General features: G+C 45.3%; 3 protein-coding genes across 7 annotated transcripts; 1 reads left to right on the plus strand and 2 right to left on the minus strand.

Annotated features, from left to right (window-relative positions):
• Positions 1 to 363: 363 nt before the first annotated feature.
• LOC117430765 (arf-GAP with Rho-GAP domain, ANK repeat and PH domain-containing protein 1-like) lies at positions 364 to 6,897 on the minus strand. Of its 2 annotated transcripts, XM_059001379.1 has the most exons (13): positions 6,053 to 6,897; positions 4,968 to 5,156; positions 4,763 to 4,827; positions 3,862 to 4,245; positions 3,663 to 3,748; positions 3,291 to 3,473; positions 2,940 to 3,114; positions 2,745 to 2,804; positions 2,359 to 2,482; positions 2,169 to 2,268; positions 1,854 to 2,046; positions 1,690 to 1,724; positions 364 to 1,237 (listed from the first exon to the last, which is right to left on the minus strand). In XM_059001379.1, the coding sequence occupies exons 7-12, from the start codon at positions 3,094 to 3,096 to the stop codon at positions 1,720 to 1,722; spliced, it is 639 nt and encodes a 212-aa protein (XP_058857362.1). In that variant the 5' UTR covers positions 3,097 to 3,114; positions 3,291 to 3,473; positions 3,663 to 3,748; positions 3,862 to 4,245; positions 4,763 to 4,827; positions 4,968 to 5,156; positions 6,053 to 6,897; the 3' UTR covers positions 364 to 1,237; positions 1,690 to 1,719. The 2 variants fall into 2 exon arrangements, with proteins under 2 accessions (XP_058857362.1, XP_058857361.1); XM_059001378.1 differs by lacking the exon at positions 364 to 1,237 and having other exon boundaries at positions 1,383 to 1,724; positions 6,053 to 6,895.
• Positions 6,898 to 7,161: 264 nt separating this feature from the next.
• On the plus strand, positions 7,162 to 10,653 carry LOC117430767 (PDZ domain-containing protein 11). Of its 4 annotated transcripts, none has more exons than XM_059001382.1 (6): positions 7,162 to 7,269; positions 8,425 to 8,549; positions 9,091 to 9,231; positions 9,364 to 9,462; positions 9,612 to 9,672; positions 10,173 to 10,653. In XM_059001382.1, the coding sequence occupies exons 2-6, from the start codon at positions 8,457 to 8,459 to the stop codon at positions 10,205 to 10,207; spliced, it is 429 nt and encodes a 142-aa protein (XP_058857365.1). In that variant the 5' UTR covers positions 7,162 to 7,269; positions 8,425 to 8,456; the 3' UTR covers positions 10,208 to 10,653. The 4 variants fall into 4 exon arrangements, with proteins under 4 accessions (XP_058857365.1, XP_058857364.1, XP_034759051.1 ...); XM_059001381.1 differs by having other exon boundaries at positions 7,175 to 7,319; positions 8,412 to 8,549; XM_034903160.2 differs by having other exon boundaries at positions 7,178 to 7,319.
• A 1,711-nt stretch (positions 10,654 to 12,364) lies between these two features.
• Positions 12,365 to 16,349, minus strand: LOC117430762 (START domain-containing protein 10-like). Its single transcript, XM_059001377.1, has 6 exons — positions 15,508 to 16,349; positions 14,672 to 14,819; positions 14,036 to 14,139; positions 13,811 to 13,928; positions 13,576 to 13,628; positions 12,365 to 13,202 (listed from the first exon to the last, which is right to left on the minus strand). The coding sequence occupies exons 1-6, from the start codon at positions 15,694 to 15,696 to the stop codon at positions 12,987 to 12,989; spliced, it is 828 nt and encodes a 275-aa protein (XP_058857360.1). The 5' UTR covers positions 15,697 to 16,349; the 3' UTR covers positions 12,365 to 12,986.
• Positions 16,350 to 17,555: the final 1,206 nt, after the last annotated feature.

A 17,555-nucleotide genomic window follows, 5' to 3' on the forward strand; every position in this document is an offset into this window, starting at 1 on the left:
TGGAACTAAGACTCCCATTGAGTAGCAGTTTGATGCATTCCTGGTTTTACTATGAGTTTAATAAGAGACACCTGAGTTTTCCTATACACTGTGGTTAATCAAGCTCCTAGTAAAACCTGGAATGGGTGAAACTGCTATGGGCGGGGGAGTAATTTGCTTGTTCAAATTCATTCCATTACTTGTAATTTATTGGGAAGCGTTTCTTCATGGGAATGGCAGGGGTGGGCGTTGATGTTTTTGTATTGTATCTGTGTGCTTAATTTCTCAGTGTTGTGTAAGGACAAAGGACATACCCAGGGGCAATAAAAAACCTGGTATTTTATTATATACCTCGGGTAGCACGAAAAAGATTAACTGTTGTTGCATAAAGTCACTGCAAGCCAACAGGTGTTTATATATGTACGGCATTTTGAAATGCTGTGTAAGTAAAAGTGTGCATCTGTATATACTGTACATGCTGTATTTTGTTGTTGATATTTATATTTACAATAAAATGACGCTTCCCTGTGCAGTAGTAAGTTTGACTACTTTCCACACTTTCCATGTAAAGATTAGACTGCACTCAGGACCTCACCGTGCTGTGTGATGTGGGAGATGCACCTCTAGTGATAGTAAACCAGACCGAGGATAATGATCCATGTAAAGATTAGACTACACTCAGGACCGCACCGTGCTGTGTGATGTGGGAGATGCACCTCTAGTGATAGTAAACCAGAGCGAGGATAATGATCCATGTAAAGATTAGACTGCACTCAGGACCTCACCGTGCTGTGTGATGTGGGAGATGCACCTCTAGTGATAGTAAACCAGACCGAGGATAATGATCCATGTAAAGATTAGACTGCACTCAGGACCTCACCGTGCTGTGTGATGTGGGAGATGCACCTCTAGTGATAGTAAACCAGAGCGAGGATAATGATCCATGTAAAGATTAGACTGCACTCAGGACCTCACCGTGCTGTGTGATGTGGGAGATGCACCTCTAGTGATAGTAAACCAGAGCGAGGATAATGATCCATGTAAAGATTAGACTGCACTCAGGACCTCAGCGTGCTGTGTGATGTGGGAGATGCACCTCTCGATGGGGTCTGGCACTCTTGTGGAGCCTTGGCCCGGGCTGGGGTACGGGGAGCCCCCCCCGAAGGAGGGGCTGGACGTGGAAGGTTGAAGAGCCTCCTTCAGCAGGACACCCCACTTCTTACAGGGCCAGCTGTGCTTAAACCGCAGGGACAGGGTCCTGCAGCCAGGGGGCAGAGTGTCAGGTGAGACAGAGATAGACAGGGCTGCTTCACGGAGCAGGGCAGGGGTGCAGGATGAAAGAGGAGTGCTTGTTTGATGTGTTTGTATTTAAACCCTAAAAGAGGATGACTTCACTGAATTACTTTGATTTTTGATGTTTTTTTTTTTATTGCATGATATTTTTGCACCCATGGTTATACTATACATTTACCGTGGTTTACCATGTTTATTAATATTCTTCACCATACTTTAATATTATTTACAATGCTTGCCTGTGCTTTACCATGCTTTCGCTGTGCTTTATTACACTTTGTTGTGCTTTTACTATGGTAAAGGAGACTCACACACACACTGTTAGAGATTAATCACAGTCTCTTTTGTTTAGGATTTAATCACTAAATGATAAAGACAGAGACAGATATGTAATGGACTGTGCGTTCAGGAACAAACCTCTCTGGTGAGATGATTTCAATCATGTTCTCAGGCTGTGGGGGAAACACATACAATAGCTGGATTAATGTTTTTAAAGCACTCGCAATTAAAGATGGGAAACTGAATGTTTTGTATTTGGATGGTATTCAGATGACTGGCCAGACGTGTGACAAGCTCCTTACTGCAGTTCTGTGACAGAGTCAGCCTCAGCCGGTCTCTCTGGCGCCCTCCTGTGAGGTAAAGCAGCAGTTCGGTCCCACGGAGTGCCGCCCAGGCGTCTCTGTGCTCCGGCCACTTCCCGTCCCTCGCGGTCACCCGGGAGAGACAGCGCACCCCCACCAGCTCCGAGTCCGGCACTGGCCATGGCAGCAACACCTACGGGGCAAACACAAGGGGTAATCGGGGGGGGACTGGGGTAAATAGGGCCACTTGTCATACTGAAGTACCCGAGTATACTCAGGTGTGAGAGGCCCCCATCCCTTTCTCCACCCCGTTACCTTGGCGATGTGCCGCAGGTGAGTTCTCAGGGTCTCCTGGTCATCTACTGAGCACTGCAGCCTCTCTTTCAGAATGTGCATCACAAACTCATGTCTTTGCCTGCAGGGAGAGGGGGAGAGCGGGTGAGGGGGCGAGGGGGAGAGAGGGAGAGAGATCCTAACCTCCTCACAGTCTCAGGCTCTCCCTTACCCTGTGGAGCAGTCACAGAGCGAGGTGACGTCCCTCAGATTGAGAACCTCGCAGGGGGCAGAGTCGACCTCCTCCGAGAACACAAGCTTGTCTTTGTCCAGTTTGCCCTGGAACTCCTCAGCGTCTGCAAGCACAGCAGATCACGCTCAGGCCACGTCCACAGTAAACTGCCATGCCCTTTACTATGCAGGAGCTCCTCATCGTTCACTGTTTGGATCATTTCATGGTTTTTATGTGTATGACAGATTGCGAAATGGAGGAAGGCACTGTATTAAAATGCAGCTGGGGATCAACATGGTTTGTCATGTTTGCATAACTTGGAGGACAGTTTTCATTTTCGTTTGTTTGTAATAAACTGAACAGTTTCTAAAGGAAGGACACGGTACCTTGTACAGAACGGTTCTCTGGAGGGGAAGGGTCAAGCCCAACGTCTTGGAAAGGGGCCTCTGAGAACACAAATACAATGTTATATACCGTAGCAATCAACTTTCCAATACAAATCCATCCTACCGTTAGCATTCCACGTTATGGTGCATTATCCGGCCACACTTTGAAACAGGGAGCCGCGTTCAGCACAGTACCTGTGATCTGGTTCTGGCGCAGCAGCTCGGCCTGCATGGCCTGCCCTGCCTGCTCTGCCAGGGAGATGGGGGATGGCTGGGAGGGCTCCCCTGGGTGAATGATCACCCGCGCCCCGGAACACAGCAGGGCCAGTGTCTCCGACACATCGGCAGTCATCCCCACCTCACACAGACGCTGAGGCAGAGAGAATGAGACTGGGCGTTAGAGAGAGAAAGAGACAGAGGGAAAGATACTGGCACTATACACCACCTCACAGCTGAGAGAGAGAGAGAGAGAGAGAGAGAGAGAGAGAGAGAGGGAGGGAGGAAGGGAGTAGGCAGTGTGTTGCTGTGGACAGCGTGGACTCCTACCTGGTGCAGCTGCTCCTGGCTCCTGTACAGAGGGTGCAATTGGCGGTAGCGGCCCTGCTTGTATTTGGCCCAGGTGAACGCCCGGCGCTGCTACGCAGAGGATTCTGGGCAGATCTGTTCAGCGGGCGGCACCTGATCCCCCCAAAGCTCATTGGCTGACTTGTTCCCGAACAGAATGAACAGCTACAAAAAAAAAAGGTAGCATCCCTGTTTAACACGGCTTTTACTTTCCGACAGACCAGGGAAGTCAGGGCGAAAATCCTTTTTTTTTGTTTTTTTTTTATCGTCGGTGATTTAGCGAAAGACGTTTTGCAAACTGGTTTTTGATCTGTTGTCCCCGGGTGACAGAGTCCTTCCTCTCAGATTCCCTACCTGAATGAGTGGCTCTGTCCACATGCTCTTGCCCATCTTCAGACTGCATACCTTGGAGACAGTGGTCCCCATGGCACGGTGCGGACCTGGAAATAAACCATGCTGGGGTTAGTGAAGACCAGTGCAGATCACAGGTAATCCCCTCCCTCCAGTATCCAGTCTAGCCCCTCCTTCTCCCTGCAGCCCCTGCACCCCCGACCTGCACAGTTGTCACAGATGACGACGAGCAGGTTCACAGAAGCCCACTCTGGGTCAGGACTCCAACAATCGGCACAGTTTCGATTCCATGTGCTCCCCCAAACGCGCTCCGCCACCTCACTGCAGGACAGGGCACTCTTCACAGCCTGGGACAGTGAGCCCAGCCAGGCAACCAGCTCCCGAGAAGAATCTGCTGTGAAACTGAGAAGGACAGGGAGGGGTTAATGAGGGACACAATCCACCACACGCAGGACTGGGTGCTCCTGAGGGGGTCAGGACAATAAGCAGCTATCACGACATTGAGGTCGAAGCTGTGTCTGCCTGTCTGCTTCGCCTGGGACACGTTCATGTTGATCGCTGTCATTGCAACGCCTTCTCTGAAATCCTGGAAAAGGCAGAGGATGGAATAGAATCAATAAAGATCTGTAGTACAGGCAGACAGACGGAGGGGGGAGCAGAAATTCACCTTTTCATATTACAGGACACAGGAAATACCAGACCTGCTGTAAAGAATGGTAAAGACTGCATGGCTTTGTGTGGCCACTAGATGTCACCCTGGCCATAATAAACAGAAAATGAAACAGTACTGAACCCATCCAGTGTTTGGTTATTTAAAGAAACTATAATCAAAATGTATATAGAAATAGATATTTATAATAACATTATATTATAAAGTTGTATTAATATATTTGTATATTTAAGAAGGTTTTAGTAGTTTTGTTTTTGTCTATAATGTAAAACAAACTGAAGAAGATCCTGCGCATTACAGCTTTGCTTCCGGGAATGTAAACAAACTGAACCATCAACAAGGTTAAACTAGCGAATAATATTGTGGCAAACAGACACCAATGTACAATTTGTGTACATTTTTATTTGAATAGTGTAAAACAGTGTGTTCTCACCCTCTTTGCTGGACACTATTTGTATCTGCGGCATTTCAGATTCTAAAATGCTGCAAAGTGATTTCCTGCAACAACAAGAAAATTCTATATGAGACTCTTGTGCTGTAGATACCTGGCCATTGGCAATCCACTGGGACAGCAAAGTACAAAAAACATCCATCCCAACTCACAGTCTTCATAAAAAAACCAATGAGAAGCTGCTCACCTCCTGGGCTGCGGGACAGGGGGGGCTGTGCTCTGCTCTGAGAGGGTACTCTGGGTGCGCTTGCGAGGTTTGGGTACGGGGTACGTCTGTCCCGCTGGGGGGACCACCCTGGGGAGGGGTTTGGACATGCTGTCAGACACTGAAGTGAGAGCTGTGGCTGAACTGAGCTGACACAGGGACCGTGTACGTCTGGAAAATAGAGATGAGTGACAGATGAAATTACCTTTAGGGAATGTAAACAAACAGGGTGGTTAACAAGCACTGCTTTCTGATAAACTAGAGTGCGCACAACGCACCACCAGACACATTATCCACCTTGGTCAAACAATAACCCAAGCAGGCATGGGGCTAATAGGACTTGCAGTATCTGGAGGTAAACATTATTATAAAAAACAGAATTTAAACTGCAAATGATCTTTTACACAAAACGTTGTATCTATGAAATGTAGATTTTTAACCTTCATTTTCAACAGCGGCTCATATGACATCATCTTCCTAAAATATTTAAAAACTGTGGTACAGCTTTTAAGTTATGCATTATTATATTTATTGTTCGGAAGTGTTTTAATAATTCACTTATTTGACAGCACTCAGTGCGTGATACTGCCGCCCATTCCTTTGATAACAGAAGTGTTTTGACCACCATGGGCAGGAGTGTGGAGTAGTGGTTAGGGCTCAGGGCTCTGGACTCTTGACTGGAGGGTCGTGGGTTCAATCCCCAGTCAGGGACACTGCTGTTGTACCCTTGAGCAAGGTACTTTACCTAGATTGCTCCAGTAAAAACCCAACTGTATAAATGGGTAATTATATGTAAAAATAATGTGATATCTTGTAACAATTGTAAGTCGCCCTGGATAAGGACGTCTGTTAAGAAATAAATAATAATATACAAAAGTAATTGACCAGCACCACATTTTTTTACTTTGGTAGCTGAATGCAGAACTATTTGTGCGCCACAAGGCTGGACACTAAACTTTAAGCTTGCTTTTGTCTATACATGTGACGGTACATGTCATAGACAAAACACTGAACCAAGAAGTACATTAAAACATTAAAAATAACGTTATATACAAAAGTGCCCTTACCTTGGTATTTGTCGTTTGGCTTACAGGACTTGAAATAAACCTAAGAGATCGACTCGAAGCGGCTCACGAGTGCGACAGGTGTGGATCTTGTGACCAGCGTCGTACCTGTAATACAGGTCTTACGGGATAGAGCCGCGTTCCATGGAGAGTGATTGTGTTTAGATTGAGATTGAAAGTAAAACTCTTTGCAGTGTTACCGTGCTGCTGAAATTACGACAGATGGTGCAAGGACCAACTCACCCTAAAAACGATGCGTGCCTATTTCCTGGCTAAGCACTCTTAAATACAGTACTGCTGTAAAGGCTACGCACACACACGCTGCAGTTGCCTCGACAACCGTATTTGGCACTCGCTGCAGTTGTTTGTTGTACACACACACCTTTCATTACTGAAGTGAGTGTACTCCATGTTTAAACAAACCACTGAACTCGGCAATCATTACATGGCGATCGTAAGGTTTTGTGTGACCACATGGAGGTTGTGTTTTTGTTTATGCTTTTGGAAGAAAGTACTGTACGTAACCGATCGACAGCTCGTCAAGCGCAGCTATGCTCTTTTCTGCAAAACCACCGGAGACGCCGTTTTGCTTTTTCTGCACTGCTAAGCGGTGACGATCTGCAGTACCGTATCTTACCAATTTAAGTGCCCATCTTTCTTATCATGTTCCATTTGTCTTCATTTTAATGAAATAACAAAGTGTGTTTGTTTTTCTTTTAGGTGCACATTCCTTTGTTCATAACTGTTAGCGTCTGTGACTGGTGTTCAGATCATTTTACACACATAAGCTGTTTTATATCCCTTACTTACACTGCATTGGACCAATCAATGTTAGATCCAGTCGTTACGTTAGCCAGCCACTAGAGCGCGCTGCACCACACCTGTCATCCAAGAATATCATTATAAACATGTCGATGCAACACATAAGTTGTCGTTCAAAATATACACGCAACTGCAAGCTTTCTTCCAACCCTATATACTAATAATAGGCAGATGTTACCACCAAGTGTTCACGGCACCAGTGGTTTGACTGCTGGCATTTCACTAAGGCAAATATAATATGTATCTTTCTTTAGCCCTGAATTACTATAATGTGCTATACTGACGACCTTAAACGAATCAGGAGTCGATACTCTCTGATCACATGACAAGGGAGGAGCGACGTGATTCCAGCAGCGAGGCTTCAGTAGTTACGCAACGAAACCGGACCAGCTGATGAGGTTTTTTTTTTTCGCTTGTGAGAGACTTACGCTTCAAAGTCAAGAATACGGTAAGTTTCAACTCCTAAAACAAAAACCAACAACACAAAAAGCAGTAAAGCGACTGACGGAGGCGGTTGGATGTGTTGTTTGATATTTCGTCACCAGATACACACTGTGTTATGTCGGAGTGAGCTTCTGTCTCAGCTGTGTTTTACTGTGTAGGCGGTCTCCCCAGATCGGGTTCAATGAGATTTTGTAAATGTTAAAATGCGTAACTGCTTGTCACATTGATAACCTGGTATATTTGTTTTTCAGTGTCACAAATCAGGCAATATATATATATTTTTTTCGATGTCTAAACTAGTATCGATTGCCTACAAATGTATAAATGGGGTTGCTCGACCGAATTGAAAGGCCATGATAATAACATTGAAAGAGGCTGAATCAACTAGTTGCTTTAAACTTTTTGTTTTTAGACGCTTATATTTTGTTATCCACTGTCTGCACAGTGCTGTAAGACTGCCCAGCCAGGCACACCCTTATTAATGTACCGCTTTCGGCGATTAGCGGCCTAAACTGTAATTGCAGTGTACCAAAGCCTGACGTCATCCAACACCGATCATAAATCAACATTAATTAACTGTACACGTCACTGTACACAGTCACGCGTTTGACTAAGTCTTGTATATTGGATGTTTTGAGTGGGGTTGTCATTCGTGTTCTACTGGCGCGCTCTGCAGTTCTTTCCCAGTTCTGTATCCTGGTCGGCAGTGAAGGAGTTAGGCATGCTCAGTGCAATGCAGTTTTGTGATTTAGTGTAACACACGGCATGCCAAAAAAGCACCAGATCTATGCGTGTGGTAAAATTGCTTCTTTTCTGCTCAATATGTGTTCTGCAAGGTATATACAGATAGGATTTGATATTTTAGAGACATAATACTTGTGATTGTTCAACTGCTTTCATTGAATTGACTAACAGTGACTTCAATTTAAATAATTTGTGTCCAGCGTGATTAACTAGTTTTAACAGAATACTGCTAGTTTTGATCAACAATGTGTTAGAATTGATTAAAAAGGGAATTGGAATTGATTTTAAAACCTTGCTCACTTGCTCTTTTTGAAACCCCTCCCTTGGAGTGTAATTTACATTTTTAATCAAGTGTTGCTCGACAGAATGAAAAAATAACTCGAGTTGTGGTGTTGCGATGGACCCCAGGATCCCGTACGATGACTACCCCCTCCCTGTGGTCCTCCTGCCGTCCTACGAGAACCCGCCTGCCTGGATCGCGCCGCAAGAGGTATGCCACCCTTAACCCACGAGGCTTTGAATGAGGGGCGTGGAAGGAAAGGACCCTGCAGGAAAAGAAAACATCCAAACTGAAAACCTTGAAGCTACAGAAACCTCTGAGAGGCTGGCTTATGAGTTGAAGGCTGTCTGCTGTCACAAGCTAAAACTCGAGGATTTGACAAAAACTAATCAAATTTAATTTCATTATTTTATTAAATTAAAGCACTTAGGGCATTCTGAAGTCTGTCTGCTTTGTGAATAACAGCATTATACAGTAGTTCGTGATCTTGTCAGGTTGTTTCACATTATACACTAATTTTGGACTGCTTTAGCTAAGGTCACGTTAGGTAGCGATAATCAGGGTCTGTGAAACTCACCACTTAATTTGGGAGGCAAAGGAAAGCCAGCTGGCAGGGCAATCCTTTCAGTGTCTGGGACAAATGGATGCTAGCGATGGTGCAGTGATGCGCCTGTGTGTCTACACACACCTCTATGAGATTCCGCCCTGTCTGTCCCTATAGACCCGCTCTGACCCTGCTCTCTGTTCACAGCGGATTCAACACCCTGACTACAATAATGAGCTGACGCAGTTCCTGCCCCGCACCATCGTGCTCAAGAAGCCCCCCGGAGCACAGCTGGGCTTCAACATTCGGGGAGGGAAAGCGTCCCAGCTGGGAATCTTCATCTCCAAGGTAAGGTCTTCATAAACCCCTACGGCACTCCGGTAGAACCCCATTTGGAGGAGACTCCATTGTGTCGATAGTGGCATACTCTGTTTCCATGTCTCCCTGTTGATATGAATGGCCTCTCTTTCTTGTTCCCAGGTAATCCCAGACTCAGATGCACACCGGGCTGGGCTGCAGGAGGGGGATCAGGTCCTGTCAGTGAATGAAATTGACTTCCAGGACATTGAACACGCCAAGGTGAGGGAAACACACTTGGTATCGGCCTCTTCCATTGTAATCCGCTCTGTGTTCTGGCCTCAGTCTGCATTAAGAACAATCAGGCCCCTCATGTTACCTTGTTCCTCCCTTTTATAGCAGCGTGAACAGTTTGTTTCCTCTCCTTTCAGGCTGTGGAGATTTTGAAGACTGCCCGTGAGATCCTGATGAGGGTGCGCTTCTTCCCTTACAGTGAGTCCCACTTCTACCCTCAATCACAATCTAACTACCCCCTGTACTATCGGGGTCTGAGGATCCCAAGCGCTCAGTGTGTCTGTCCTTTGATCATGAGTCCCACTTCTACCCTCAATCACAATCCAACTACCCCCTGTACCATCGGGGTCTGAGGATCCCAAGCGCTCAGTGTGTCTGTCCTGTGATCATGAGTCCCACTCTACCCCCAATCACAATCTAACTACCCCCTGTACCATCGGGGTCTGAGGATCCCAAGCGCTCAGTGTGTCTGTCCTGTGATCGTGTGTCGTCTTTAGTCAGGAATGTAATGTGTTTACTGTGGGAGCCCAAGGTGAAGTCAGCTGATGCAGGGTTCTCAGTTAAATCCCCCTGCTGTACAGACTAGTCTTTCATCATTGCAGGGAAGGGTCTCCCATGTCTGTAACATATTTTATAATATGTGGGGAAAGATAGAGCAGCCACCTCACTGTATGTTTCCCCTCTCTTTTTCTGCCCAGACTACCAGAGACAGAAGGAGAGGACGGTCCACTAACAGAAGAGGTGACTGGAGTAACTGTGCCTGTGGGAAACACAGCTTTGTCTTGGTATTGAGACCATGGGGCAGCACGGGGGGCTGTGGGTGTTACTGACACACTCACACACCCACCGGTAACCATGCTGTGTGAAGAACAAGGCATCAGTGACACTGCAGTTTAAAGGACCCGTCTTCAGAGTCATTCCTTTTCTGGACCTGCTTTTCAGCGATTGGCTAGGAAGGAAAGCAGCTTATTAATAATACCTGTGAGGGGGCGGGGCTGCTGAGTACTACTCCATTATTAATGAGCTGTGATTTCCCATGAGCCAATCCTGAGAGCATGGCCAGAGCGTGAATGCTGCTGTGATTCTGGAGTCTGCTCCTGGCGATGCCGAGACAAAATATGCAGTCGGCTACAAATGATATAGTTTTTAGGTACTAAGAATAAAATCAGATTTTGGTCATACTGTAGTATTTATTAAAATGAATTATTATCTTAAGGGATGTTTTTAGGAATGGAGGATGTGTAGAGCATTAGTGGGCTGTGGTTGTTGCCTGGGAGGAGGGTTTACTAACTGTGTTGCATCTGCAATGTCTTGTCCTTTTTAAACTGATGCCCATGACAACAGTCTAGCGCTTCCAAATGAGGAGTCCTTTTAATTGGTTTCCGTTTGCTTCTTAATTGTTTAGCAATTAATTTGTTGTTCCAGCTGATGTACATGAGAGATTTAATATAAGTCAGGAGATTCCTTCTAATTCCTTCTAATAAAACTCTCAATACTATTTTGTTCAAAAAATCTCCAAGGGCTATTATTGCCCTATTAAACCTCCACTGGGCCAGGGAGCAGTTCATTAATGTTGAGTGGACAGGCTAGTGAGGAGGAGCCCTGTGTTTGATAAAGACGGACAAAAGAAAGCCTTTTCATTAATACTATAGCGTGGTTTCCTAGGGAGATGAAATGGGTAGGGGTACGAACACTCTCTTTATAATTCTAATGGTATTTTCAGTGCTGTATCTTACTCTGTTCTGTAGGTTTGTTTTAAATGGCGTAGTTTGAATCCTTGTTTTATTTTGCACCTGCAATCACACAAGGTCTGTGTCTTAAGGGTCGACAAACTACACTGGAGCCATTAATTACCCAGTATGTTAACTAAAGAGCATTTACATTCAGAGGAGTTGTGTAAAATGCTAAGTTTGTTTTCCCGTTGCAAACTGGAGTAAGTGCTAAATAAACCTGCCCCATTTGAACAGGCAACACAGTGTGCAGTCCTAACATATCCAGAACAGTTCAAGCACCTGCTGGCTGCAGACAAAAGGTTTGACCCACTTGTGTCAATTCATCAAGACAAATAGGATTTTGCATAACTCAATTTGGTTATGTAAAAAAAATAAGCGCAAAGCTACTTGTAATCCTGTTCTTTTTCATTGTGTAAGTGTTTCTATTGAGACATTCGTCACAGTCAGTCTAGTAACATTGCATAATAAACATAACCCAGGTGATGCAATAAGCCAAAAGCGCTTTCCAGCAGAGACAAATCAATGTTGTTAAGCCCCTTTGGCATATTCACTGTGAAAAATGAGTGATGTCAAATAATAGTTCTACCGCCCCTACCTTTTTCTCTTTGAACACATGTAGTATTTAAATGGGATTTTTCTAAAGTTCAATGCTACCGAGATGAAATAAAAGGATCTGGTGCTGCATGGCACAGCATGTTAAGAGTAATGAAGATCACAGCAGTGCGTCTGGCTGCCTTTCAGATCTGATAGGACTGCTCAACAGTCTGCCTTTATTTCTTGATTCCAATACTCCCTTTCTTCTGGGACCACGCAAATCTGTATCACAAGAGCAGTGCTGATAAAATATATATTATTACATTTTGGAGAGACCCTGGATGTTTCTATACTTGCTCCGTAGATTACATTTTCCAGGCCAGGGGTTTGTACTGAACGGCTGTTTTGAAAACACTTTCAAAGCGATTCTACAGTCATTTCATTTTGTAAGAGAATCCTGGGCGCATGGGTCAAAGATGAATTTTGCATGAAATATGATAGAATCTGGTTTTTGAATATTTGCAGCGATGTCTCATTCTTCAGGTCTGCTGTTTCATCTTTCTCGCTTGTAAAACTGTATCGGATCACTGACTAATGCTATTATAACACAAAACTAATAAAGACTTTATTCAGTATTTTATTTACTCTATACAGGTTGACTTTTAAAGAAAAAGATATCAAGGTTGTTTAAATACGGTGGAACCTCTCTATTAGGAAACCTGTACATATTTGGTCAGAAGTTGGGTTCAGTTTTAGTAATATTATTAATAAGATAAAAACATTATTTGTATTACTATGAAATTAAAATAATGGTGTGTTTTCTCACTAGTTACAGTTTCAATGTGATTTTGTTAAATCTTTTAGTTTTAAAATCTCCTGCAGAACCATCCCTTTAAATTAAGAGAGTCACATTGTTAATAATGACACAGTACTTAAGGCACGGTTAATATTTATGGAATCAGAGAGGCATGGAGTATTTTTCCAACAGTGTAAGAGAGCTTGGCACATTGTGACAATGCCAGGTACAGTAAAACTGGCTTAACGGCATTCTTCAGAACAGTGACGTTAACTGCGCGCTAGGAGATCTTCTGGAGCTGGAGCAAGGTAGTCTGAAGGTGAGAAGACTATTCCCCTAAGTGTCGTGCATTCTGTGATATAACCCTTAGCAACGACTTGACAACACAATCCCAAATGTAGTCCTTCAGAGGCTTGCAAGCTTGTGGCTTGCAAGCCTGTCCTCTCAGCTCAGTTATCCTCTTCCCCCTCGCTCTCCCTCTCCTCCCTCACCGCGCTCTCGTCCACATTCTCCAGGGACTCTGTGCGCTGGATGTCTAGCGCTGATAGGCTGAGGAAGGGGAGGGGGACGCTCTGTTCGGGGTGTAGCCATGGCTTCTTGTTGGGAGAGTTGCTCTGTTTCCATTCCGCATAGCACTGGCCTGCCCTGTGCATCTTCTTCAGGACCTAGAACAGAGAGAAAGGGAGCGGCGTGGAGTTATTCTGTGCTCTGGAAATGATCTGATAAGACAGGGCTTTTCCAGCACCGTGACCGACCTCTGTACATAGTTACGGTGTTTGTGCTATTTCCAGATTCCTGAAATAGCTCAGCCCCAAGGCCTTTGCAGACGTATCATAAATGGGGTAAGAGTTTTGAATGATTAACCGTGAGTTGTGCTTTTGATTGTTCTCTTCATACCACCCAATCTGATACACAACAAAAAGGAAGCAACAGCAAAGAGCAAAGTGTTGCCAGGGATCTGCCTGCACTGCGAGATATCGGATTTCATTACGAACTACATGAATCAGCCAGAGGCTGTAAAGAGGACTGGAGACTCACCTGGGGGGCCAGGTACTGAGACGCCTTGTTCACAAACCACTTTGGGAGCGACCCTGAAACAGATAGGGGTTAGACACACACACACAGGAATACTCAATTACAGTGGGGTTACTGTTTTAGGAAATATAACACAAGCTGGATTTACAAGGAATTCACAGATCAGTTCAAGCCTCAGAGAGGTTCCTGTGTTCCGCTTTAGGTTCTTGCTGTCTCAGCAGAGCTAGGAAGGGTGTACCTCTGGGGTCTGCCTGGCACAGGTAGGTGAAGGTGCAGCTGTTGGGCCCCGTCGACTTTATCAGGAACCCTGTAAGAATGGAGATCGCCCGCACCAGGTCCTTTCGAGGGGGGTACTTCTACAAAACAAACAGGGCAGAGCTCAGCTTCTGATTCACCGCTACAGAACACGTGTAGCTGTTTAAAACCACATCTCTGGCAGGCTTGGATCACGCTAGATACATACCGGATGTTTGACAGAGGAGTTGATGATCATGTACTCGTCATCTTTCACTAGCCAGGACCTCAGGGTCACCACATCTCTGTTCTTCAGTGGCTTTGGACACCTCCCTGACAGCAAACACAAAAACTGTGTCAACAGCAATAGAACGAGCTGGGGGTCTGGGAGGCAGTGTGGTCTAGTGATTAGAGCTGGGGGTCTGGGAGGCAGTGTGGTCTAGTGATTAGAGTTGGGGGTCTGGGAGGCAGTGTGGTCTAGTGATTAGAGCTGGGGGTCTGGGAGGCAGTGTGGTCTAGTGATTAGAGCTGGGGGTCTGGGAGGCAGTGTGGTCTAGTGGTTAGAGCTGAGAGACTAGGAGGCAGTGTGGTCTAGTGGTTGGAGCTGAGGGACTAGGATGCAGTGTGGTCTAGTGGTTAGGGCTGTGGGACTGGGAGGTAGTGTGGTCTAGTGGGTAAAGCAGAGGGACTGGAAGTCAACGTGACCTTATGGTTGGAGTTCAGGGACTGGGGGGCAGTGTGGCTCTGATGATTGGAGTTCAGGGACTGGGGGGCAGTGTGGCTCTGATGATTGAGTTCAGGGACTGGGGGGCAGTGTGGCTCTGATGATTGGAGTTCAGGGACTGGGGGGGCAGTGTGGACTCACAGGAGTAGTACCCCACGTCTGCGTTGATGGTGATCCGTGCAATATCAAAGCTCTCTATGACGTTGGTGTCCCATTTCCTGCGGTACTCCCCGTCATGAAGAACATCGTACATGCTTGCAGCAGAGACATCCTTCATTGCCATTCTGCACTGGAATTACAATGAGGGACAACAGTGAGTGACAGGCAGCAGGCAGACAGCCTGTAATTCAGGGAGTTAGAGAGGGGGAGGCACTGGCAGAGAGAAAGCTGGGTTATAACCCACTGTTGATCGCTACCTAAATAAACATCCACTGCAATCCTCCTAAGCTCACAACAACAAGTGCAATTTTGACAGATAAGGGTTGATTAATATTGCATTTTATCTGTGTTCCTGTCAGTTGAGGTTTTAATGACAGTATACTGCGACAGGAAGTACCACCAAAATCAGTAAGGGAAAGAGAGCGAAACGAAGATACACAGTAAGGTTCTGAGGGTCAGTCCAGCGCGTCACGAACTCGTCATTCAAAATCGGCTTTCTTGTGACAATAATAATTCAGTTGGTTACCAAAAGCTATTTGACCACATTTTGTTCATTTGCATTGTAAAAGTAATCTTTTTTTTTTTTTTTTTTTTTTTGTACTGCGTGCAAGTCTAAAGTCAACGCGGCGTGTGAAGGCTTTGTACCACGTACTCTCGTGGCATGACTGGTTTTCATGGTTAGATGTTTGTATGGGACATTTTCATGAACATTTAAATACTGGTGCAAATAAGCTATGAACATATTAATAGCACAGATCTGGTACAGTATTCTTAAGAAATATAACTTCTGAATCGCACACATATTCTACTTTACTTACTTTGATCTTGTGAATTTTCTCTTGGTTCTGGCTCCGGTAGTGATGAGCCGGTGTCGGGGGAGGCAAGTCGATCCAAACCTCCATGCCCGATTTACTGTATTTATTGACCCAGCCTTCTTGAGACTCGCACTGTCCTTGGAACCTGGAAAAATCCGAGTCATCGGGCACTTTCACGGAGCCCTGAGCCATCTGTGTGAGTCTACCAGTGGAGAGGGAGTGCGCAAGCCCAGTGCAACGGGAGAAAGGATGGGAAGCGATCCAGAGAAGAAAGCGGGGTTCTGCGTTCTAGCGGATCGGAACCAGGGACAAACGAGAAGCACAGTAGCTTTTTTTTTTTTTTTTTTTTTAGTTTTAGAGCAATTTGGACCCGTGGTCCTGTGACCGTGCCACGGAACCCATAAAAACTGTTTTCCGTGTGTGTTTCCAGCAATCCACCCGCTGATTAGCGCCGGCTTCCCCGGGAGTTCAGGCTGCTCTTCCTCCTGGGTCCTCCTTTCTCGCAGACAAGCGACACACTATAACCCGACTCCCAGGGTCGAAACTTCCGGGAATTACGGCAGGTGCACCAGATACGTACGCAGGTCAAAGACAAACAAGTATGCAAAATGTTGCTTTCCTATGTAGACCCGGATCAGGTATTATTCCGAGAGTGTGAGGACTCTACAGGTACGCGCTGGTCCAAAGGTTCCGAACTCGCAGCTTGCCCCGGGGAATCCACTTACAGCCCGTAGATTGTCCAAGAGCTACGCAGCACACCTGGCTCAGCGGAGTTCGACGCAATACAAACCCAGGCGACATCGTTAACCCCGCCCTCTTGGACAGGATTGGTCTGGTCGGAGCATCATTTTTTTTATTGCTCTGGTGATAACAATCGTTTACCTGTCGCTATGGGTACGAATCAGGCCGGTCTAAAGTTGGCTTTGAGATTGGTTCATTATGAAACATATAAAAAATACAGCACAGACCACTTTAGGAGACTCGTCTGCTTCTCATTGGCAAGAAGTCCCACCTTCTCGAACAGTTGTAAGTTTTACGTTAATTATTTAACTCGCAGGTACAACAAAACGGAGCTGATAGAATCACGTTAATTAAATACGCAATATACGCAGGACCCAGGGAATGGACAAAAAAGCAACACCAGCGCTGTAGCACATACTTTTGCAAAAACGGGCTCATCCCATACATTTTGATAGAGGCTTGTCGGGAGCTCGGTTGGCTGGCGCTTCTGTAATCTTAACAATTCACTGATGTTTTCACGTGGAGCAGTCTCAAGTGTGCCTCTGTTCAGGACAAACACACTTCCCTGTATACTTCCTAATGAAGAAGAATCTGCACACCTTCACATCAGAAATACAGAATGTCAAATCAATTAGAAAAATCACGCTTGTTTGGTGAAATCTCTTAACTTTATTTCGTGTGATACACTTCGGTGTGTTTTTTTTTTCTTTTTTTACAGCAGATAATAGTACATTATTCACAGAAACTTCGCTAAAGACTAGTAGACAGCATGTTTTAAAATGTGAAATGAGACACACCAGATAGTACACAGCTGAACATTCACTCAGTGACAAGTAGTAGTGATCAGTTTAGATATAGTGTTACTTAATATGTAATAAATAAATAATAATAATAATAATAATAATAATAATAATAATAATAATAACTCAATATTTATCTATATTTTTTTCTTTTTTTTTTAAGAAGCAAAGTATGCAGACCAGGGATCTAACGCACAAAGTACAGCAAAGACAGATCATACCGAGTGAGGGGGTGTCTAACTACACACTGATCCACAACAGAGGCGGCGCCTGCTGTATAACACAGAGAACAAACTGAGGAAAAGCAAGGACTGCATTCAAGTACAAGAGCTGAGACACAAGCGACACTGCCTGGGTCAGGCACAGCGTTCACACATAAACACTGCCTGGGTCAGGAACAGCATTCACACATAAACACTGCCTGGATCAGGCATAGCGTTCACACATAAACACTGCCTGGGTCAGGCACAGCGTTCACACATAAACACTGCCTGGGTCAGGCACAGCGTT

Source organism: Acipenser ruthenus, chromosome 26 (genome assembly GCF_902713425.1).
Source record: "Acipenser ruthenus chromosome 26, fAciRut3.2 maternal haplotype, whole genome shotgun sequence".
Taxonomy (NCBI): Eukaryota; Metazoa; Chordata; class Actinopteri; order Acipenseriformes; family Acipenseridae; genus Acipenser; species Acipenser ruthenus.